The sequence below is a fragment of the Garra rufa genome, chromosome 14 (genome assembly GCF_049309525.1).
Source record: "Garra rufa chromosome 14, GarRuf1.0, whole genome shotgun sequence".
Taxonomy (NCBI): domain Eukaryota; kingdom Metazoa; phylum Chordata; class Actinopteri; order Cypriniformes; family Cyprinidae; genus Garra; species Garra rufa.
The window spans coordinates 24,379,370-24,394,468 of record NC_133374.1 but is presented as its reverse complement, the minus strand read 5'-3'; the positions used below and the strand labels follow the sequence as shown (position 1 = coordinate 24,394,468).

General features: G+C 35.8%; 1 protein-coding gene and 1 long non-coding RNA gene across 3 annotated transcripts; both read left to right on the top strand.

Annotated features, from left to right (window-relative positions):
- The first annotated feature begins 763 nt into the window (after window positions 1–763).
- LOC141284200 (uncharacterized) lies at window positions 764–2,032 on the top strand. 2 transcript variants are annotated; one of them, XR_012338370.1, is made up of 3 exons: window positions 764–1,114; window positions 1,594–1,627; window positions 1,787–2,032. It is a non-coding gene; the product is annotated as an uncharacterized lncRNA (long non-coding RNA). The 2 variants fall into 2 exon arrangements; XR_012338372.1 differs by having other exon boundaries at window positions 764–1,476.
- Window positions 2,033–6,489: 4,457 nt separating this feature from the next.
- Window positions 6,490–13,082, top strand: thap12b (THAP domain containing 12b). The gene is made up of 5 exons (XM_073817984.1): window positions 6,490–6,729; window positions 7,474–7,594; window positions 7,736–7,843; window positions 9,460–9,496; window positions 10,885–13,082. The coding sequence occupies exons 1-5, from the start codon at window positions 6,641–6,643 to the stop codon at window positions 12,771–12,773; spliced, it is 2,244 nt and encodes a 747-aa protein (XP_073674085.1). The 5' UTR covers window positions 6,490–6,640; the 3' UTR covers window positions 12,774–13,082.
- The last annotated feature ends 2,017 nt before the right edge of the window (window positions 13,083–15,099 follow it).

The following is a 15,099-nucleotide window of genomic DNA, read 5'->3' as shown; positions in this document are numbered from 1 at the left end:
ACCCGGGCATTTTTAAAGCCGTTTCACAGGACATTTTAGATAAGACCGTAATATTTAAATCCTAACAATGTTTAATACGCTACATTGTTATTTTGGAGACCAGTGTTTAAAATGTAGGAAAATTTGGGGAGAAAATAAACAAAAATATAACATGCGCAGAGACAACCAAGTTGTAGGTTACTGCCAACGTATCTTATGTTATAAATATATTTAAACAAACTTGTGCAGAACAATAAACGTTGGGATTACGAATAAGGAGTTTTTTAGGAGTTTAAAATTACCCGGTCTCTGCTGCCATCTACAGGATTCACGGGTTTAATGAGCGGGATGGGAGTCGGTTCAGTGTTATTGTTGAATGACTTCTGGTGTCCTGCTAACTTTCACTTTAAAACTAAGCGAGCTGATTTTTTAGACACAGTTCACTGTGTATTTACATTAGTGGAAACAGGCGACTTACAGACTGCACAGCTCAAAATAATATTAATAATAATATATATTTATTCATTTAGAATGAGTGTGTAAAAAGCTTCATTATGTAGATTATTTGATTGAGGCAGGGGCGTCGCACCCGTGGGGGATGTGGGTGTTTTAACACCCACACTTTTCCCGGTGAGAGGGTTCAACACCCACACTTTTTCCACAGTTTTCCCGTAGTTTTGAACAAACGCCTTCGCAGTCGCTCCTCCGTTTCTCTGGCCGCTCTGTGTCACTGGCTGCGTCCGAAATCGCCTACTTCTCTACTATTTAGTAGGGAAAAGCAGTAGGCGAGCAAATAAGTATGTCCGAATCCTAAGTATTTATAAAAGAGTAGGCGAGAATTAGTAGGCGAATGCACTAATTCTCGCGAGATTCGGGCGTACGTCTACTTAAAGTGCGTCCGAATATGCCTACTTAACTACTATATAGTAGGAAAAAAAGAGTACGTGAAGAAAGAAGTACGTCCGAAACCTCAGTATTCAAAAAAGAGTAGGCGAGAAATCCCCGGATGTCCTACTGCTTCAGCCCAGATCCTGAAGTCTTCATCGATGGATACTTTTCAATCCCAGGAGTCCACAGGAGGCCAAAACGTCATCATCGAACGTGATTGAGAACCACGGCGAGGGTGTTTACAAATGTGAGTATTACAACCAAAACACGGTTCCCTGTCTTAAAAATCATATTTGTTGAGCTACTTTATCGTAAACTGTTGATTTGCATAAGGTGCCAAGATGTTATACAGTATGCTATAGTTAGTATATTTGTGATTTCGCTGTTAAAACATGTTTTATGACGTATAGCGAACATTAAGCTTCAGGTAGCACACGCACGTCTTTAAAAGCGGATTTACATAAAACATATACATTTTAAAGACGTTTAATAAATGTCTATTTAACAAATGACAGGAAAATGTTCTAGACTAGAGCAACACAAAACACAAAACATCTGAGTGAGTGATGGACGTTATGTGAGAATTCACTGTCACTGCTTTACATTAATGTAAGTAATGTAAATAAACACATATACATATAGTAGGCCTAACTGAACTTCAAATTCATTTCAAATAGAGCTATAACAGAACTTTTCTGATTCTTGATTTATGTGCCTTTGTTGCAGATGTTTTGTGGTGGAGCAGGACCTGAAAGGAAAGGTGACTGCAGCATTTTTGGGGAAAAGTAAAATCCGAAACTTAATATAAAGATTGGTCATTTTGTAACTTCCAATACAGAGATCTAATGACACTGTGCTGTTAAAATGACAGTTTTTGTATTATATTTGTGCATCTTTGTATGATCTGAAATGTCTGCAGACTGGTGTGTGCAGTGACAAAGGAGAAATCCACAGCAGCATCCTGGAAATGAGACCCTCCATCACTCCACCTGCCCTTTGTCTCATCTGGACCAGAAGTTGCTGCGGTCTCTTCATCAAAAAGACTAGAAGACCAATATGTTTAATAAAGCTTTGTTCCATGTGTATTTATTTATGTTCATGGTTACTTTTATTATTTTACTAATTTATTCATGTTTCCTGATGTTGTCAGTAAATAAAATATAACATTTTCATAAGCCTATGCATTTATTCATTACTTCATTGAAAAAAACAACAACATTATGCTTGTTTAACTAAAAATATCATTAATTATTAGTCAGCATTTATCATTATTATTGTTGGTAAGTGTTGGAGTGGGCTAGCAATGCATTCTAAAGTTATTTTAATTTCTAAATAGTAATACTTAAATTTTTCGAGTGTAAAATCAACAGTCTTCTCCAAAGGTAAGATCTTTCAGCAACTGATCGACGTCTCTTTTGTGCAGATGTTGTAAACATGGAGGAGAGCGTACTAGGTAGGGTTGTCATGTTACTGATGCCATGAGGTGTCGCTGTCGCTCCAATTTTTGTATTATTATTACTTCAGAATTTATAATTCCATACAAACTCAGGGAAAGACTTAAGTATCTTTAACAAAGAACAATCATGACAGAAAACATAACTATAAAAGGTTTGCGTACATAGTACAAGATTAGATACAGAAAAAAAATATTAAATATATTTGAATATTCATAAAATCGCAATGAATTAAAAATTGCCTTTGTTTTTGTTATTTATGTATTATTATTTTAAGTTTCAGGGTTGAAAGGACAGAAATTCAGCAAGAAAAAGGAAAACAAATCAGATCTAAGCTAGTTTTGCACAATTTTGCCCATTAACATATTCAAGACAACAAATTTGGGGGTTTTAGTCATTTTAGTATTGTTAAAAATATAAAAACTTCAATCAATCCAAAATAAGCAAATTTCATCAACATCAAAATGTTTACAGATAGATGAATTAAATCCGTCGCTCATATCATTTCATGTTGCGCTTGTTATAACGTCATAGGTCACGTGATAACGTCAACATGGCGGAACGCATCCATACTCAACGAGATTTGGCTGTTGAGTAGGTACTCTTTTAGCGCTCGTTAAGTAAGTACTTATTGAAATTAAGTACCTACTCATTGAGTAGGCGATTTCGGACGCAGCCACTGTCTACGCTCGCTTCAGCTCTCCTCTCCCCTCCCTCTCAAACATGACACCGGCTGATGATTGGCTGTTCTGCCTTAAGTCTTATACCTCTCTTGGTGTGTTAGATTTATCGGTCAGCTCGTGCAGAGGAGGCGGGAACTTATGGTTGTTATGATTATTTACATCTCCGTTTTCCAGGTACTTTGAATTTTTATGCTTTTGAGGTTTTTATATAAGCTTGATTATGTTTGGGAAGATGTTCTGTTTGTTCATGAACATTCAGTTTAATATTATTTATCAACTTATCATTTAAATGTGGAGCCTGGCAATTTAAATGCTGACAGCTAAACACTGTCATAACGTGTTTAAGCTAACGTTAGCTATCTAACAATACTTCTCTTCAAAGGTATCTTAATCGTATTCTTGATAATCAGTAACTTGCCTTCATAGTCATGAACACATTTTTAAAATATTGCAATATTTTTTAAAAACCTTTATTATTTTCCAACTCTACGGCTGTGAAATAAAATGTACTTCAAGGACTCACTTTTCATTCATAAAAACGCCATCGGAAAAAAATGACTTTTCACAGAAAACAACGTCTATTTATGGAATTACCCATATAACCAATAGATGGCAGCAGAGGATTATTTATTGTGCAGCTGCCTTTTAAAATCCCTATATCAAGACGTCTTGCTTGTCGATTTATTATAAAATTACTAGTAGGCTATAATAAATTGTGGTACTTTTTCCGCCTATATATATATAGCAAGTGCAGAAAGTCATTGAGGTCACACACAAACAGCCTATAAAGGTGAATTATTTAAATACTAATATATAGTTCACCACAAATACATTAAATATTGATGGTATAATAATTAAATAATGCACTCAATATGAATCGATAGGAATTTGAAATATTTAATAACTTATTTAATATTTTAATATTTAATAACTACATCTTTTAAGTTTTATCTTGAACTGTAAAAGCTATTAAGTAGCCTATATTTAACCAACACAAACTTGTTACTGCTGTAGTTTTGTTACTCTGAAATTAGTCTGAATCATTTAAGCTCTTTTTTTGACATCAGCTTGTCATTTTTTTGGTCTGGTTATTACTGTCAATCATAGCAATGACTCGCGCATATGACTCGTGCATTTCACTGTAAATTTGCGTTTCTTGTTGTGCTAAAAAGTGAACAGTTTTGCAGCACTGCAACAGTTACTTTACATCATTTTATGATAAAAAAAACAGTATCACACACTGCTCATGCGAACGTGTGTAGCATCTTTGCTTGTATCAAGATTAAAATGCAGTGTTTAGTTCTAATTTTCAATGTAATTTTTTTTAATTATTATTATTATTATTATTAAAATTTTTTAGTTGTTGTAGTAGCAGCCTCTGCAAAAACAGTTTCATGGCAGGAAAAATATTTATGGCTGGTAAATTTTCTCAAATCACCAAAAAATGTAGAAAACTGTAAAAAAAGGTAAAATAACATACCGGTGAAATACTTGTTTTTATTTACTTTACAGAATTGTTTTCAATATTACTGTTGTTAATATAAAAATATTATTATTGTTGTTCTTTCTAATTCTTTTTTAATTCTAAATTGTTTGGTTTCTAAATATACCAGTGTGAGAGTAATTTAGACTGAGACACCATATCACACTAAAAAGAGGATTGAGTCCCCTTTAAACCTCAAGATCAAGTCAATTGACCAGCTTTTTTCTTTGTTTAGTTTGCACACTGAAACTGTATTGGAGCTCTTAATTGTGAACTCTCAAAGTGCACCAGATAGATGAATTTAACTGTAAAATGTACAAAATTTTCTTACGGGGGAGCATGCCCCCGGACCCCCCTACAGGGACGGCTGTGGGAATTCTCACTCCAAGCTGAAGTCAAAAGTTGGCAGCCCTGAAATTTCTCCCTGATATTATTAAAGCATTTCTGATTCTAAATCTTTAGCAAGTCTAGCAAGTGTGTTCAGAGTGTGTTTTTAGTATCACTTTAGTATCACTATCACTCATTTAAATTGAAAGCTTTTTATATCTTGTATGTTAATACCTTTTGTACCCTTCTGTCACTGTATTTATCATTTTTATTGTTAACAAATAAACCACATTCATCCCCCACACTTTTGAAAAGCTTGCTACGCCCCTGGATTGAGGTCACTAAATACAGTTGAGGTCAAAAGTTTGCATACACCTTACAGAATCTGCAATATGAATTTTACTAAAATAAGAGGGATCATACAAAATGCATGTTATTGTTTATTTAGTACTGACCTGAATATGAAGGATCTGCGGGGTAAAAACTTTTTTAATATGAAGATTATTTTGTCTTATGGGAAACGTGTAAATATCTTCTGTACCTTCTGATGGACAGTAGTAATGATATTTAGGCAAAATAAGAAAAATGTACACATCTTCATTCTGTTCAAAAGTTTTCACCCTCCAGCTCTTAATGCATCGTGTTTCCTTCTGGAGCATCAGCGAGCATTTGAACCTTCTGTAATAGTTGCATATGAGTCACTTAGTTGTTCTCAGTGTGAAAAGATGGATCTCAAAATCATACAGTCATTGTTGGAAAGGGTTCAAATACACAAAAATGCTGAAAAACCAAAACATTTGTGGGACCTGAAGGATTTTTCTGAAGAACAGCAGGCAGTTTAACTGTTCAGGACAAACAAGGGACACAACTATCACAAACAAACAAACACATACACATCTGTGGATCATTCAGGTAACATCACAGTATTAAGAATCAAGTGTATGTAAACTTTTGAACGGGTCAACTATTATTTTCTGTTGTGAACTATATGTAAATGTTTTTTTGTGTGTGTGAAATACCTTATTCAGGTCAGTACTAAATAAACAATAACATGCATTTTGTACTACTGTACTACTGTAAAAACTACTGTATGTTTCTGTTTTCTACAGTAAAGCTGCTTTAAAACAATCTATTATTATCTATTATTAATATTATATAAATATTGCTATATAAATAAACATAACCTGTGTAAAGTCATTTATGTCAATGTGATAGTCTGATATTTAAGGTTCACGTCTGATTATAAGAGTTTTGAACTGATAGTTTTTTAAAAGAATTCTTCTTCTAAAAGAATTTGAAAAAATACCTTAAAATACTGTATGTCTACAAAAGGGTCATTATTTGTTTCAAACAAAATACAGACAGACAACTGGGTACCAAAAAAAAAAAACGTTCAAATTTATGTTCGGAGGAATTTTCAACTCAAAGTAAATTTGAAACATGTAAAAGCACAGACCCAACAAATCTAACATTAGCGCACATTTATATTTAATCCACAACTTCACAATTTATTGATATGAATGCAATAAGTGGCTGTTCACTCAAGAACCGTTTGGAACGATTCATGTTTTGTGAACCGGTTCGACCGACTCATTTAAAAGATCCGACTCAAAGGATCGAATCGTTCATCCCTAGTGCTCAGTATGGCTGATGCATGCTGGGATCGACACGAATTGCATTGTGGGTTGGCACGCCAACAATACTAGTGCTTCATACTTGCGCGCCTTGTTAATTTTTGTAATGTTGCAATGACTGTGTTAGTGACACTATAATTAATAGAGTGCCTAGAAAGCATAGAAAGGTTTTCCTCAGACGTTCAATGCACAATGCCGAATTTTTGTGCCGCTCCGAACTGTACCAGGAAAAGCACCCAGTCCGATTTAGCTTTCTTTAGGTTTCCAAGGGACCCGGAGAGGTATGACTTTTTTTTTTTTTTTTACAGCTTCTTAACATTATCACTATCATTTTGAGTTTAAATGCCGTTAATAAAACCTGACGTGAAACCTGATATAAAAGTAATGCTTTCTGAGGAAAATAAACAAGGGTTACACCTGCAAATCAGTGATGGTTTCTCAAAGCTCAGACAGAGCTCAAGTGCAGTTCGTTAGTTCATGTTAACATAATATGACACGTAACGTAGGCTTCTCCTAGTTATACGTTTAACTAACTGTGATGTTATAATGTAATTTGCCTTATAAGTTTTTGATAAATAATTTAGTACCTGTAACATTGAAGATAGTGTAATGTGTGCCTGTGATTTGTATTTCTGTTCATCTGCTCTTTAGGCTAAACCTTTCTGTATTAATATCAATTATATAAAGAAAGATGAGATCCTTGTAGATGTTCGTAGTAAGTTTACTCAAAAATATATTAAATACTGTAGTGTTAAATAAATTTAACTTGCTAGAATTGTATAATACCAAATATATTGTTAAGCAAAATCCAGTGTTTAAACTGAAGAGAAAAAGACTATAATATAGCTTCTACAGTAGTTTTTATCAACAAATCATTTCCGTATAGATGTCAAACGCAGCAATATTCAGTGTTTTTTTCATTTGTTGTTCAGTCTTCTTGCCTGCAGCTGTGAATAAGTGTTTTCTACGAAAATGTTATTCAAGAAGTGAGTCACTGTGTATTTCTTAAAACTTTATTTGCACAGATGTAGGTTGTGGGTGGAGAACTGTCGCCGGGCAGATCTGGAGGAGAAAACTCCTGATCAGCTGAACAAGCACTACCGACTGTGTGCAAAGCACTTTGAGCCAGCCATGATATGCAAAACTGTAATGCACTCTAATTTGTACTTTACAACTGTTGTTTTAAAAATGCTAAATATTTACATTACTCACATTTGATCTTTTTTCTGTAATCCATAAGGATTATGAATAGTTGAATGTTTAGTTTTTTGTTACTGTGTTTTTCAGAGCCCTTACAGGACGGTGCTGAGGGACACTGCTATTCCCACGATTTTTGATTTAACCAGCCACCTCGGCAATCCTCACAGCAGACATCGCAAACGCATCAAAGTTCTGGTAGGATACTTTTCTTCAGGTGTTCTCTCATTAAATTTCCTGCATTTGATATTAAACTGCGTAATAATAAGGGTCATTACTGGGATTCTGTGCCTTTTGTGTCTCAGTAAAGATCAGGATATTATTGCCTTCAAATTTTCAACAACAATCAAATTTGAAGTTGTTTTGACATAAATAACACCTTTTAAACTTTAAGCATATTTAAGCTTTTCTTTAAAAATTCTAAACATTTTCCAGCATTTTAAACCACCAAATATCATCTTTTTTGACCAAAATTATTTTTCGCATGTTTTACATCTCCCTATCATAATTACAAAAATTGATTTGAAAAAAATTGTTTACTTTTTTTCTTCTATTTAACAAGGTGGACATGCAAAAAATTGTGATATTTGGTGGTTTAAAATGCTGTAAATTGTTTAGAATTGTTTTTTTAAAAAAATGCTTTAAAATTGATGGTGTTGAAAATTCTAAGGCAATAACAGAGGTGGGACCAAGTCATTGTTTTGCAAGACACAAGTAAGTCTCGAGTCAAGTCCCGAGTCAAGAGAGACAAGTCCCCAGTCAAGTCCAAGTTGAGTTGCAAGTCCTCAACTTTAAGCTTCAATTCCTAAACAAATCATTAGTGCTGTTTGACCAAATTAGTGTCTCTGTATTAATTAGTACAGTCAATTTAAAGTCAATAATAGTCCATAGTAGGTATAATTATAAAAGATAGGCTATAATAATTAGTGGTGTTTCATTGAGGAATTAATCATTGTTTGTGAAAACATATAGGCCTAATTGAATTCATAATTTATTTTAAATCCACTGTTTCATTTGTTAACGATTCAGTGATTTTAATGAATCAGTTGAGTCAAATATTTAATAACTTGCTAATACGTAATACAGATATTCATTTATCGTGAATTTATCCATTTCTTGAAAGACATGAGAATGAGTGGCTGGTTAACAGGAAAAATAGAGTGAACTTTATATGTAGGCTACATATTTCACGTGTTTGACGTGAAAAAAAAAACGAAAACAAATTATGTTTGAAAGGTTTAGCCAATTATTAGGCTACTGCTGTTTCAATATACATCGGCGTTTCTTCTTATTATTATTATTATTATAAGTGGTTTATAGTGATTACGTGTAATTTAAATATCTAAAACATTAAATATCCTAAACATTATGTGGATAAAAACAATAAAATCTAATCATACCAGTGTGATCATACACTTCAGTAACCAGCCTATATTGATCATAACTTTTTTTTTTAGAAGGTAAAGACTTGCCGAGTCACAGGGTTCAAGTCCAAGTCAAGTCCCAGGCATTGCTGTCAAAGTCTAAGTTGAGTCGCAAGTCTTTGATTTTGTCAAGTCAAGTCACAAGTCATCAATTTGGGACTCGAGTCCAAGTCAAGTCTCGAGTCATGTGACTCGAGTCCACAACTCTGGCCAATAATATCATGATCTTTACTGGGGATACAAAAGGCACAGAATCCCAGGAATGAGCCATAACTTTTCTTCCTCTGCAAAGTATCGTATCACATATTATTAGTGATAATCTATTAAATCTAACACTATAAATCAGCACGGTATTTATAAAGTGATTTTTTGCATTCCTGTTTTCCTCAGACAGATGAAGAGGTTTGGAAAATCAAAGAAAGGCGATGTAAGTAAGATATAGTTGATTATTACATAGCTTTGTGAAATATTTGATTCTGATTGGCCAATTGCAACATTTAGCGCTGTATATCACCCTGTTTATCTGGGCAACTGAAACTGATTAAACTGATTTCTGATGGGAAAAGTTCACCCAAAAATAAAATTACCCCCCCTGAAGTCAACGTAAGTGTATATGACTTTTGTATTTCAGACGAATACAATCAGAGTTATATTCAAAAACGTCCTGGCTCTTCCAAGCTTTGTAATGGCATTGAATAGGTGTTGATATTTTGAAACCTGAAAAAGTGCATCCATCCATCATAATAGTAGTCCACACAGTTCTGGGGGGTTAAAAAAGGCCTTCTGAAGTGAATTTATGCTTTTTTTTTTGTAAGAAAAATATTAAAACTTTATAAACTGTCATTTCCAGCTTCCGCTTACTGTTGTGTGCTCGTTCACAAGAGAATGCTGTTTCAGCGATGTAGGAGGAGAGAGCAAAACAAAACACCAGTCACGAATTAGAAGTATAGAAGTAGTTTCGATATACAGTTGAGGTCAATTTGCATTAAGAGCTGGGGGGTGAAAACATTTGAACAGAATTGAGATGTGTGCTTTTTTCTTATTTTGCCTAAATATCATATTTTTTCATTTGTTACTGCCCTTCAGAAGCTACAGAAGATACTTACATGTTTTCCAGAAGACAAAATAAGTTAAATTTGTCCTGATCTTTAAATTCTAAAAATAAAGTCTTTTTTCGACCCTCCAACTCTTTTGAGCTCAACTGTAAGCCAAATTAGACTGTTTTTCCTTTGCTGTAAACAAAACTCAAAAACTAGCATATTCTCCCCAGAGCTTACGTTATGCCTACATCATACGCTGGAACGTCACTCTTTCGTCAATGCATGTACGTCAGTTAGCGGAAGCTAGAGATTACAGTTTATACACAGTAGTCAACATTCGAAGTGGATCAAAACATTTCATCAAATTTGTCCTAAAACCAAAAAGAATACCCGTTCTTATCTTAGGACAACTTTAATGAATTTTTTTTGATCCACTTCAAATGTTGACTACTGTATACCATATTGTATATTTTTCTTACACAAACCCATCAGTTTGCTTTAGAAGGCCTTTATTAACCCACAGGGCCATGTGGAGCACTTTTTGATGGATGCACTTCTTTGGGCTTCAAAATCTCTACCGCCATTGTAAAGCTTGAAAGAGCCAGGACATTTTTTATATAACTCTCATTGTATTAATCTGAAAGAAAAAAGGCATATACACTTAGGATGACTTGAGGATGATTAAATCATTTTTGGGTGCACTATCCCTTTAACTCATTAAAAACATAACTCTGAATGATCATTGTTTTGAACATTTGTGTCTCTGTTTCTTCAGTGGAGTCTTCAATTGAACAACTGCTCTCAAAAAAAGACTGCGACGCTCAGGATGACAGCGAGAACGCCGACGACATCCCTCAGCTGACGCCCGAGCAAAAAGACCTGAGAGAGTTCTTAAGGTCTTCCTTTGAAGTCATGGTTTTGATAGGAAGGCAAAACTTTCCATTCAGCTGCAGTGCAAGAGAAGATGAGATGCGCTCTGAGGAGGAACGCTTCCTAACTACAGGTAACTTCCAAGCGCTAATTGAGCACCGCATCAACGCGGGTGATGAATTTCTTCGGAGGAGGTTCGAGACGGCGGCTGTTAATGAGGAATATAGTTCGGCCGTCCAACAGAGGCAGCTGCTGGAAGTCTGCGAGAAATGCGTCCGTGAAGAGATCCTTCATCAAATCAGAGAATGCCGCTTCTTCTCCATCGTCACAGGGGAGTTGGTGGAGTTTCCAGAAGGAGAGCAACTTCCCATATTCCTGCGCTTTGTAGACCAAGCCAACACTCTTAGAGAGGAGTTCATAGAGTTCCTCTCGTTTGAAGGAGAGGAGGTCACTGTCGCTGACAGATTGGAGACTCAGTTGACGAAGGGATGGGGCTTGAGTATGGAGCACTGCAGAGGACAAGCGCATGCGGGGTCTGGTATACTTGGCACCAAGATGAAGGTCATCGCTGCTCAACTCAAGGAGAAATATCCAATGGCGGTGATCACACCTACGTCCACCTGTGCACTCAACGTTCATCTTGCTAATGGCATGCCATTGACTGGAGTGCAAGTCGTCATGTCTGTTTTGAAGAAGACAAATGCGTTTTTTAAAGGATCTCCGTTGTTGCAGAGCGAACTTGATAATGCTATCTCTATCCTGTGTCAGGAAAACGTAGAAAAAGAAAACCTTCTCAAAGAGGGCTCACGTTCAACCTGGACTGATCTTCATAATGTGTTCGAGATGGCCGTCGATTTGATGGAGCCACTTCTGCTGTGCATGGATAGCATACATGACAATGAGGATCTCAAGTGGAACGACCAAATCACCGGTGACGCTTACGCCATTTCTGAAGCCTTGGCAGACTTTGAGTTCATCGTGACGTTGGTTATTTTGAAGAACGCTTTGTCTTTTACGAGAGCTTTTGGTAAGAACCTACAAGGAGAAACCATTGATGTGTTTTTCGCTGCCAACAGCCTTACAGCAGTCCTGCATTCGTTACACGAGGTGTCGGACAATCTAGAAGTGTACCACGAGTTCTGGTTTGAAGAGGCTGTCAGTTTGGCGACGGCAATGGAGGTCCCGGTGAAGGTCCCGAGGTTGTTTCTCCGAAAGCAACAGGCGGTGGAGACCATGGAAATACAAGCGGAGTCGTTCTTTAAGGAATATCTTACACTGCCGGTTATGGAGTACATCATGCAGGAGGTCAAGGAGATCTTCTCTGAGAATCATCTCAAGGCGCTCAAGTGCTTATCTCTGGTCCCCGCAGTCATGGGCCAAATGAGGTTCAACACCTCTGAGGAGACCCATGCGGATATATATAGGAGCGATCTTCCCCATCCAGACACACTGCCTGCGGAACTACATTGTTGGAGGATAAAATGGAAGCACAGAGGGAAGGAAGTAAGCTTGCCTTGCACCATTCACGAAACCCTTCAGCACTCCGACGTGAAGTTCTTCCCTAACGTTAATGCGTTTTTGAAAATACTAGCCACGTTGCCTGTGCTGAAGCTTGATGGGAGTCACGGTGAAGCTGCACAAAGGCGCTTGCAAGCTTACCTCACGGACACTGCGGTAAACCAAAGATGTAAGAATCTGGCTGTGCTGAACATTAATTATCATATAAAGACAGACCTGGAAGAAATGGTTCAGTGTTATTTAAAAACGTACCCAGAAGAAAGTGAGAGCGATTGACGGGTAAAATGTATAGACTCTCCAAGTTTTGACTGCTGGAAATGGAATAAGTTGTGTAATTGTTTTGGATAGTATTTTGTAATTACCCTTTGTTTTTCATTTTGGTTTCCCCTCTTGAGAAATACAGTACTATTTTTACATTTGTGAGGACCTTTGAAGAGATTCACCGTGTACAATTTGCAGAGTGGTCTTGCATTTTGTTTGCTTGACTTCCTTCTTGTCTGATAAATGACAAAACTGACTTTGAAAATCAACTGTTAAAGGCAAGTTTGCTTTTATATAAACTGGTCCAAAGTGTAAATAAATTGAAAGCACTTTTGATGCTGTCTTCTATTATGGTGAAATTTCTTTCTACTGTCCCAGGTGTACACTACTGCAGCTGTTATTAGGGGTTGAAGCGCATAGCGTGGAAACCCTATTGTAATTGTTAGAATGGCCAAGGATCGGAAAGGGAAAACTGATCAGGCAGACCAAACTGTAAGTCGTAGAGACTTGAAACTTGAAGGGATGGTAGTACTTTATACCATCTACAACGTCACCAAGGCTCACCCCAATCGGCCTACAGCGATCAAAACTACGAAATCGTTCATAACTCCAAAACCGTATGTTGCAGAGATGCAGACTCAAGTGTCTTATGTGGTTAGATACCTTGGCTCATGCTGGACAAAACACATGCATTCGAAATTTTCGAATATTTAGCATTTTTTGAAAAAACTTGCATAAAAAAAGATGTGGTGCTTGTTTGTCCTATCAACATGAAAATCAGTATGCACGATCTTGGTCCAAAGCTATAGGGACATTTGTGTATCTCAAAATAAATGGCCACCATAGGCAGATGAACTTTGAACACCTGTTAGACATGCTTAATGAAGGTTGGTGAGCCTGTTTGACTCACAGCCCTAAAGGTCTATAAAAAGACCGCATTTTTCATAGGCATAATTGGTTTTTCACCATTACGCACAATATTCGTATTATACGATAGACCTTCTCATTCTGAACAACATTGCTTCTAGAACCATTGCTGTCAATCAAACTTTGTTAAATGATTGAGAAAATGTTAAAAAAAATCCCTTCTTTTGCGAACTAGTCCTAGGTTCAGCCATCCTGGAAAAACCACTGCAGTACAATTCTCTGGACTCTCTAGGTCAATAATTATCAGATTTTTTACCCAAATTTCAATCAAATTTACCCTTTGGGAAGCTATACAAGGTAGTCTGGAAAAGGGGCCTGTCCAAATATGCCCAAAAGCCTATAAAGCTTAAATGAAAACTCAAAACTTCACGAAACCCGCTGAGCATATGCGATAGGTGATTCTAAACAAGCATGCAAAGTTTTCATACCTAAGAAATCGTACCAGAGCTGGCACTATTACAGTCATAAACATTAAAAAACAATATTTCTATGGTAAATTACCAGGATTTGCCAAAAATGCTTTTAAAAAAATGATTTACGTGATTTAATTTAATTGATTTACGTTACAGGCTTGTCAAATAATGTGTCTTTTTTCAAATGTGCTTAAATGTCTTAAAGTGCTTGAACCCTGGTAATCACTGCTTGCAGCTATATTATATATTCACTTTTGTTAGCTGTAAATGGGTCCCATTAGTTAATGTTAATGCATTGAATAACAATAAGCAAAACAGTGTTTAATCATTGTTAGCATTATTTATTAAAATACAACGAAACAATCGGTTATTTTCTAAAAACGTTTACAATTTATATAATTTATAATCTCTACACAGAGTACACACATAGCTAGATAAGACAAGCATTTGAGGTTAAAAAGTATAGAAATTGTAATTTTTTTTAATAACTGATCGTTTTGCTAGATAAGACCCTTCTTTCCTCGGCTGTGATCGTTTAGAACCATTCGAAGCTGCATTTTAAAAGTTCAAACTCTGGAGCACCATAGAAGTCCATTATATGGAGAGAAATCCTGAAATGTTTTCCTCAAAAAACATAATTTCCTTACGACTGAAGAAAGAAAGACATGAACATCTTGGATGACAAGGGGGTGAGTACATTATCTGTAATTTTTTGTTCTGAAAGTGAACTACTCCTTTAATAAATGCTTTAGAAGTATTTGTCAAGGTTAGTTCATGTTAACTAATGTATTTCTTCAGTGTCAACAAATGAAACCTTAACTGATACCATTTACTCTTTAGTAATGTGTTAGTATAGGTATTACTTTGAATAGCAAAAACTGAAAATAATTGGAAGTTCATGCATCAGTATTGTTTGTAATGGCAACAAATGCAACCACAATAGTTATTTTTGTGAGCACCAATGCTTTAGAAATCTTACCACATCAGTTTATTTCATGCAT

Excerpts from the sequence above, each read along its gene's own strand:
- thap12b (XM_073817984.1), top strand. The coding sequence starts at position 6,641 with ATGCCGAATTTTTGTGCCGCTCCGAACTGTACCAGGAAAAGCACCCAG. Across the intron at positions 7,595-7,735 it reads CAGCCATGATATGCAAAACT|AGCCCTTACAGGACGGTGCT; the intron begins GTAATGCACTCT and ends TGTGTTTTTCAG. Across the intron at positions 9,497-10,884 it reads GAAAATCAAAGAAAGGCGAT|TGGAGTCTTCAATTGAACAA; the intron begins GTAAGTAAGATA and ends CTGTTTCTTCAG.